The 8,740-nt window shown below is 42.6% G+C and overlaps 1 protein-coding gene across 1 annotated transcript; it reads left to right on the top strand.

The window, feature by feature from the left end:
- Positions 1-6: 6 nt before the first annotated feature.
- On the top strand, positions 7-7,366 carry LOC112487057 (uncharacterized). The gene is made up of 2 exons (XM_025055838.1): positions 7-3,036; positions 6,158-7,366. The coding sequence occupies exon 1, from the start codon at positions 138-140 to the stop codon at positions 1,968-1,970; it is 1,833 nt and encodes a 610-aa protein (XP_024911606.1). The 5' UTR covers positions 7-137; the 3' UTR covers positions 1,971-3,036; positions 6,158-7,366.
- The last annotated feature ends 1,374 nt before the right edge of the window (positions 7,367-8,740 follow it).

Below are 8,740 nucleotides of genomic sequence, written 5' to 3'. Positions count from 1 at the left end.
GACGCCTCACTTCATTCCAGCTTCTCCAATCTAAATTCACAAGGGCTTCCCCTAAACCTCCTGAAACCCACCAAAGGGAGGTCGGAACACTGTCCTTTAGCAAAGGTTTGACACATGAGGTGGGTCGCTGCCAAGAAATGCACAAGAAGGATCGTGCCAAGATAGAACACGGACAGAGGAGAGGGTCCAGGGTGAAGGATATGGTGGCCAGATTTGTCATGGCTGAGGAGAAAGGACGAGGACAGAGGACATCTGAGAGACAGACCGTCAAGCCAAGACTTCTGGGAAAGGGGAGTCTCTTATCCTGCCTGAAGGAAAGGTTTGAGAGCATGGCCACGGTACGTCATGAAGGTGATTTAAAAGATTCACACAGGAGATCTGACAGGGAGATGATGAGTGGTGGTAAAGATAAGGTTGCCTGTTATGAAAAAGGGCAACAGCAGGTGAGAGAAGAAACTCTTCATCAACTCGTTCAACTACAGAAAATAAAAAGCAAAACCTCAACAGAGTCCTCGAACAGAAACCAAAATGGGAATCAGCTTAAAAGAAGAGCAGAGGAGGACGACGAAGTGAAGTCAGACCTGAGAGAGGAGACCGGCTCTGAGTCACCTCGTCTTCTGGACCTGGGTGAAGAACATGAATATACTGACGACGATCAGGAGTCATGTGAGTGCAGAGAAGTTCAGAGCGCAGCAGATGAGACTCGACCTTTTATCGAACCGTCCTTCAAACATGGCTCTACGGCGCTGCTGTGTCTGACCTCGGTTTCACAGTGGTCAGGACCAGAACCTCACAGACTCAGTCCACAGGTACTGACCCCCCTGGAGTGTCATGTTGTGACCATTACTACGTGCTGTCCAACATGGTCGTCATGCCGTGATGTCACACCTAAACAACATCTGCATGAAAACAAGAGTTCACACATAGCTCCAGCACAATACACTCACGGTGACTCAAAAGCAGGAAAAAGCTACGAGCTGTTCCCTCTTTCCTCAGAAGAACCTAACGTCCAGGAAACGAACACGGACACAGACATTGAACCCATGGTGACCAAAGCAGCAGAGGGTCATCCGAGGCCACAGACCGGTCCAAAAAGTTTTCACCAATACGTCATCCCTCGTGTTTACAGATCTGATCTTCAACCAAGTCCAGAACAGAAAAATAATTCACTTCTGTCTGAACACGTCAGAACAGAAGCACAGAACACACCAGAGTCTGAAAACGGTGAAATGGAAGTGAAAACTCTGGAAAAATCCCTGGACCCAAGCCTTTCATCTGAAACGGTTTTTCATAACACACCTTGCACCAAACCAGCAGAAACTGAACAACAAGAAAACGCTGTTAAGTCCGAGGAAGAAAAAGTGAATGAAACTCCACTTGACAAAGAGTTTGACACGACTAAAATCTCTTCTCATAACTTCGATGTCCTTCGACGTATGACAGAAATGGAACCAACAGAACCTGAACCTGAAGTAAAGGCCCAGAGGCTGAAGGAGGAACCACAGAAACAAAGTTTATTAGCCTTTGGTAACAGGACTGATAAACACATGTCTAATGACGTCTCTCATCCTAATGGATCAGAAACAAAGTCAACAGAGAATCAACCACGACAAAAAGTCACTGAATCTGGGCACAAAATAGAAACTCTGACTCTAGCAGAAAGTCATGACATTTCTAAACACAAACCTTCGAATAAAAACGTTTGTCATGATGTTGAAGAAGTGACAACAGCAGACGTTAAGGATGTCAAACAGGTGGAGAGGAGAGAAGAGGAAGGACAGAGTCCCGTGGACAGTGAGGTGGAGTCTGGAGGCACCGGGACATTTGAGGGATCGGTACCTGGCACTGAACCTGAGCTGGAGGCGTCATCTCCGAGGCCAAAGTACAAAACCATCAACTACGCAGATCCTTCTGTCAAAAAGTCATTTAAACCCAAGATCATACGCTTCACAGACACCTTCACCTTTTAGGTGGGTACAGGACAGAGGGACGGAGTGTGGACTCAGAGGACAGGACGGTGTATGCAGGGACAGCACTGGTATTTATTTATGTATTTATTATTTATTGATTTCCAGACATTTATATAACAGGGAGGAAATGACAAACATAAATGATGAATAAAGTATCTGTGTTACCCAACCATTCATTCAAATCTCCTGTGTTGACGTGTATTTGTAGTTTTGGAATATTTGCTAGTACACACTGAATGTTTTCAGTATCCTGTACAACCGGGGTGTCCACACTTTGTTTGGCACAGGAGCTTCTGTTCAAATGACGAGACTAAATTGATCAACCTACATTGAAAACACTGAATATTTATTTGCTCAAATAAAGTGAATATATTTAATATAAATATTCTATGTTGGGGTACTGATTAAATGCATGAAGTACCCGAGTACTCCCTCTGCGATCTACTGGTAGATCCCGATCCACTTATTGGCCACCTCTGCTGTACACTATAGAATCAAATTTAGTTTAATTTAACAAATAAATACTAGAGCCACCTAGTGGAAGAAGTGGTTAGTGGATTTGCGTTTCCTGAGTGGTTCCCAAACGTCATCTTCATCACAATCAGATCTTTGACTAATGACCGAGCCTCATAGAAAACAGCGTCAGTACTTGGACTAAGAATGATTCGTAAACTGCGCTAAAAGTGAATTTAAGTAACTACGTACATATAAGATGTAAAACCGTTCCGCTAAACAACATTGTGGAACCACTAATTTGAGAACAGGAGGCCAATGAGACCGCTACACCTGTCGTTAGCATTAGCACCGGTAGAGCTAAACCTACACAGAACGTAAACAAAGTCGGAGGTCAGCGATTTAAAGTCATTTTATCAACAAGAATCGTTCGTTTGGCTCCACCAGAGAAGGATGCAGTCACCTGGGAGGATTTAATTTCTACTGAAGAAAAATAAAACCCACAGACAAACTTTTACCGACTGAACGGTCCAGTTAGTTTAACTGGTATCTGAGAGGGACTTGACCCAGAGGTGGACAAATGAATGGAGTCTGACCTGCAGTTATTCTGAAGGTAAGACACGTTTATCATTACTTATAATAATATTTATAATAGTGTAGTTATAATAGTATAATTTGTTGAATAACTATTGTTAAATAAGAAGTGGCTTAAGGATATTATATTCTAATTTAAAAAAAGATTTATCGCGTCTTTATTTTATGTCAAACGTGTTTGGTGTGTATGTGCGAGAAAGTAAACTGTACTATTAGTAGTAGTACTAGTGTTGTAAATAATATACATATTATCATTATCAATAATATTAAGGTGCCAGACATTATGACATTAATTTATTGTCATTATCTGTGGAACTGCGAATTTCTGCACCTAAAATGTTTATCACGCTCGGCCACTGGGAGGCGACATCCGAATACAGGCTCAAATTTCTTCTAAGGTCGATTTATGTGTCCACATTCAGTGACAGTAACACACAACTTGCCCTCAAGTTGTTTAACATCCACTGGAAGGCGCTCCAACACAAGAGAATCAGTTTGCATGATCTCGTTGGTTAAAGGAGAATCATAGGTGTCATGTGATCAACCAAAGGTCGGCTGGCTGATGAGGTTTAGAACCTTTTTGCTTCTAAGTCAGTCAACAGTTCAACGCTCTGTCAGATGTTTCCTTTTCTTTTGTTTCCTTTTCACTCTCTCGTTAAAACATTTTTGCAACAAACTGTTTTTTTTTTAGTTTGAGTGTGTGATGCACTTTAAAAAAAAAGATTTTTTTTCTTTGAGTTGATGTGAAAGTGCACAGAAGACTAGTATCTCTATGGTCCGTGTGCATCCACGCCTCAACGCCGCCGAGCACTGTGTGACCTCTACTTGACCTTTGACCTCCCTTTAGTGATCTCTCCGGGTCTTTACTTCTTAGTATCCAGCGATCAGGACAAAGTTAAGCCAGCAAGTACTTTCTTATTACTATTTTCACACCTGTTTATACGTTAGTAGTTTTCCACGTATTTAAGCTAACTAGCATGACATCCAATCATCTTACAGCTTACAAACCGATTGACCCCGGGGTGACACCTGTGGCCCCCTCTAGGTAAAAGTTTTTTCCTAGAAATTGCAGTGGTCATATGCTAAGACGCTACACAAACACACTACTATAGATCTCCCATCAGCCCCTGCAATCACATGCTCATTTCCCTCACTTTTGTTGCAGATTAAGATGGTGGAGGGGATTATCACAGCTCAGGGGTAAAATAGTCACACCGCAAGCAACGCTAAATCTGATGAGGAATGGTAGCACACTCAGTCTTTGTCCTTTGACCTTTGGTCCAAGTCCACACTAATCAAACTTTATTTTGGTGACGCCGTCACTGCACCTGGATTTGTTTGCATTGGATTTTATTTGTTGTGTTTGATAGAGTGTGTTGTGGGGAGAACAGACTACGAGACACAACAGTGCTACATACAGTGCTACAGTGTGTTGGATATTTTGATGTTTTGCAGTGACCATGCAAAAAGTCAAAGCGGTAAAGAAGAAGGAAGTGGTTTGTGTCACTTCCTCTTTTACCAGAGACAACAGAGCAGGACACAAAATGGAGGCACAAGAAACAGGAAGAAAAGGTCTAGATTTAACTGATCATACGACAACGCCATCACAACAAAGGCCGAGATGACAAGGATGAACAATGAGTGATTACAGTGAAGTAGAAAGTTTGGGAAAAAGTGGTCAAGCAGGAGAAGGGGGAGAGCAGCAGTGTTTCTGTTCAAATTCTGCTACAAAGATGTTTATTTTTCATTAGCTACAACAGTCCTGGCCCAGACACAAGAGCTAATGTTAGCTACAACAGTCCTGGCACTGACACAAGAGCTAATGTTAGCTACAACAGCCCTGGCACTGACACCAGAGCTAATATTAGATACAACAGTCATGGCACTGACACCAGCGCTAACGTTAGCTACACCAGTTCTGGTTTAGACACTAGAGCTAATGTTAGCTACAACAGTCCTGGCACTGACACCAGAGCTAATGTTAGATACAACAGTCATGGCACTGACACCAGCGCTAACGTTAGCTACACCAGTTCTGGTTTAGACACTAGAGCTAATGTTAGCTACAACAGTCATGCTACAGACACCAGCGCTAATGTTAGCTACAGCAGATTAGGTGCAGAAGAACAGTGTATCCAGTCCACAATAGACCAGATGACAGGGTTCGATGTCAAAAAGTCTTTAAATGTTAAATATAATAGCTGTTATTGTACTCTGAGTTTGTGGTAAAATGTAAATGTGGACCAGAAAAAAAATATTTATTGATATTTATTCATTAATGGACCAGAGTCAGTGTTTACAGTGGTTTAGGTTGTTCAAATTCATTAATGGACCAGAGTGTTTACAGTGGTTTAGGTTGTTCAATTCATTTCAGTCACTGAACTCTCTGCTATGGATCAGTGAATCCCTGTGATATGAACTGAAGAACACTAAGATATCTGAGCTCACCATCTTATCTCATAAATGAAGAGTCCAACAGTGTTGTCCAGCCTGCCGCTTCATTTCTCTGTTTTTATCTGCAGTTTCGACCGCTGACTGCTGAGACTGTGATGTTGTCTCTTAGTGACTAATGCAGACACATGGAGAGTGTGGCGTAAGAGATTAGGTTGGCTCCAGAATAAAGGATGTGAGGGATCAGTGATCGGCGTCCTCCTACAGACACTGATGATAGAAAGAAGACAGGAAGACAGAGACGTCCTCCTACTGATCTCCTCTCCTCTCCTCTCCTCTGCTCCTGCTATCTGTCCCTGTCCAATCACCTCTCTCCAGCTTTGGGATGCTGAAAGTTAGTTGATAAACCCAAACACATCTGTCACACCTCGATCTTCCCAATCAGGGTAATTTACACGATCTTGGTCAGTCCAACTGACCCTAAGACCAGAACATTTGGACCATGTTCTGCTCTGACCTGTTTGAGGAGATGGTCGGCTGCTGTTTATGAAATGATAAAAACTGGTGTTACTTCACATCCCCCCCCCCCCCCCCCCCCCATAGACGGGAGGAGGAGGGGGGGTTCGGAGTTGTTATTAGCAGATTATTGAAGAGCAGATGTAGGACCTCAAAGTCCGGAACAATGTAAACAACATCAGAAATGTGGTTTTGATACTTTGTCTTTTCTGTTTCTGTTTCTTCGTCGTTAGTCATTCGATGCCCTCCCCCCCCCCAGCCATCCTCTCCCATGCTGACTTTCTTAAGACACCTACACCAGAACACAACTGCAAGACTTCGGAGAGGTTGGAATTGTGGAAGTAGTTTGGGTATGACAACTCAATATAAGAGAATACTTTCAATGAGTCAACATAATTTTCACCTCATTTTAAATATTATTAACTCTTTTTTACTCTAATTAGTCCCGCCTCCTGTTGGAGGCCAGACAATATCACACCTAGAGACTGGAAATATTTCACAGTTTCACCTGCAGCTGCACGGTTTGACGAAAGTCTGTGGTTGCTTCACAAAGCTTGGGAAACAGACAGACGTTTTTTTTTTTTTTGTTCGTAGGCGTGTGGTCAGGTAGTTCTGTAAAGCACTGCCGTTTGTTTATGGGCCAGGCAGCAGCTATTGGCTAACAACCCACTAAACCGGACGTTGCAGGATATTCAAACAGTGTTTGTAAAACATGCACCGTTTGTGGCCGGTTGAAACCTGCAACTGAGATGTCACTAGGAGAAGGATGTACGCTAACGGCTAAGGACATGTTGAAAAGTCGCGTGTTGGTCCTTTTTAGCAGGATCGTAAAGATGTAGAGAGCAGAGTTGGTGGAAGTGGACGAGTTTAGGTTCAAAGTGTCCACTGAAGAAGACGGTCAGACACAATGATATCATCAGTGACAGCCCTCGGTGTCAGTCATCATCTGACTGTGAGGCTTCATGTGACACTCATGGTCCTGTGAAAACCATCTGACTGGCACACACACACACACACACACACAACAGACAACAACAACAACAACTCACATGAATATACAGTACTGGTTTCTGTGTTTTATGTGCACTTTTACCAATCTTAGTTCCTACTCCAAGTCTAATCTAAGCCCAACTCAAATCCTAACTCTCAACTAAATCTTTAAAACCTTCAGATCCTCTCTCACTCAGTCGGGACCAGCAACATGTCACTGCTCTGAAACACTACTCTAGCAGGTCATGATGACGGTGTTTTGTGGTTTCAAAGGAATGCGGGTCGGTGTTCTGATGGAAAAATTAACCAGGAAGCTGTAATTCCACCAGTGTTTGTCACCGTGTCATGTGACATCATAGTGTCAGCTAAAATTCACTGTCGGTGGCTAGTAGTCACATGGAGAAGTGTGTGTGTGTGTGTTTATGAAATTAAAATGAATTCATGTGGTCACTCACTTTTACCTGTATTTGAAAAAGTTCTTCGTCTTCATTCTTAAACTGAGAATATGAATCATTCCGTGGGGTTTAAAGTTTAAATCTTGTCTGTAATTATTTTGAACGTGTCAACGGTCGCTGGTCACTGTTCCATGAACCTTCTCTTCATGATGCTCCACGTCATTTCCAGTAGATTCTACTGGAGACTGCAGACAGACGTGATGCTCGTCATGTCCACAAACACAAATATTCTGTTCCAACCTGTTTTTTCTGTTGGAAATTCCACTGGAGTTCCAGGGAAAACTTCCTCCTGAAAGTTCCTTATACAGTATTCCTGCTCAACAGTGATACCTCAGTATACTGTACCTGAAGTAAGTAAGTAGGTGGAGTGGGTCACCAGACATAGGGTGTTTCACTGACAACATCAAAGTCAAAGGGATATTTCCTGAGCATTACGATACGTATCACGATACAGGGGCAACGATACGATATGTTGCGATACACTGCAATAGTATGGGCACAAAGATATGAGTTTAAAAAACAACAACACACAACGCTGTTCCATCTGAACATCAGGTCAGGCATCAGAGAAGAAAGAAAAGAAAAATAAAATGAACCAACACCAGGAATATTTGACTGGGAATTGGTAATAAAAAATCAATACACTGAAGGAGAATATTAATACGGTATCGTGAAACAAAATATTGCGATATTTCTGTGTATCGGTATTTTTTCACACCCCAGTATTACCGGTAAGTTTTATCTCTTCGACCACATGAGCAGTGAAACTAAACAAACAGTTGGATGGTGGAGTCTTAAGTGTCGGATTAGGTTTGTCTTTTAGAACAACTGGCCTGAGGGAGGCTGGCGGGGGTCGGGGGGTCAAGACCGAAGTTTTTTGGCTCACTGTGAAATGCTTTTGAACGTACAACATATTCATTTCAGCTTGTGAGTTGTGAACATCGTCTCCCGTAGTGTAGGGTTAGGGGGGTGTTAAAGACGGGAGGTGGAGGTGGAGGTGGAGGATGTGGACTAAGAGTTGACAAGGACAGACAACATAGATGTCTGTGTGTTGTAACTGTCCTGCTGTGGTTTCCTCTATTGATTCTTTTTACCGTCACTCGAGGTTCCTCCTCTTCTTCCTCCTTCCTTCCCGTAAGTTCCCCCTTTTTCCATCCTCCAAATACACACACAACTACACACACACACACCCAGTTAGCATCATACACAAGTAAAATATCACTTGAGTAAAATGTAGTTCCTCTGTACAGTCCACATCATTCAGTTTAAATTAGCTCAACATGGTCAGTTAGCATCAGTTAGCATCAGTTAGCATCAGGGGGATGAACAGTGTTGATGTGTAAACACACACATTTGAATTGTTAACTCAAG

This window comes from Cynoglossus semilaevis, chromosome 5 (assembly GCF_000523025.1).
Source record: "Cynoglossus semilaevis isolate Cse_v1.0 chromosome 5, Cse_v1.0, whole genome shotgun sequence".
Lineage (NCBI taxonomy): Eukaryota > Metazoa > Chordata > Actinopteri > Pleuronectiformes > Cynoglossidae > Cynoglossus > Cynoglossus semilaevis.
This window is presented reverse-complemented; position numbering and strand designations above follow the sequence as displayed.

Bases quoted from the DNA above. Each gene is read 5' to 3' on its own strand.
- LOC112487057 (XM_025055838.1), top strand. From the start codon at position 138: ATGCACAAGAAGGATCGTGCCAAGATAGAACACGGACAGAGGAGAGGG.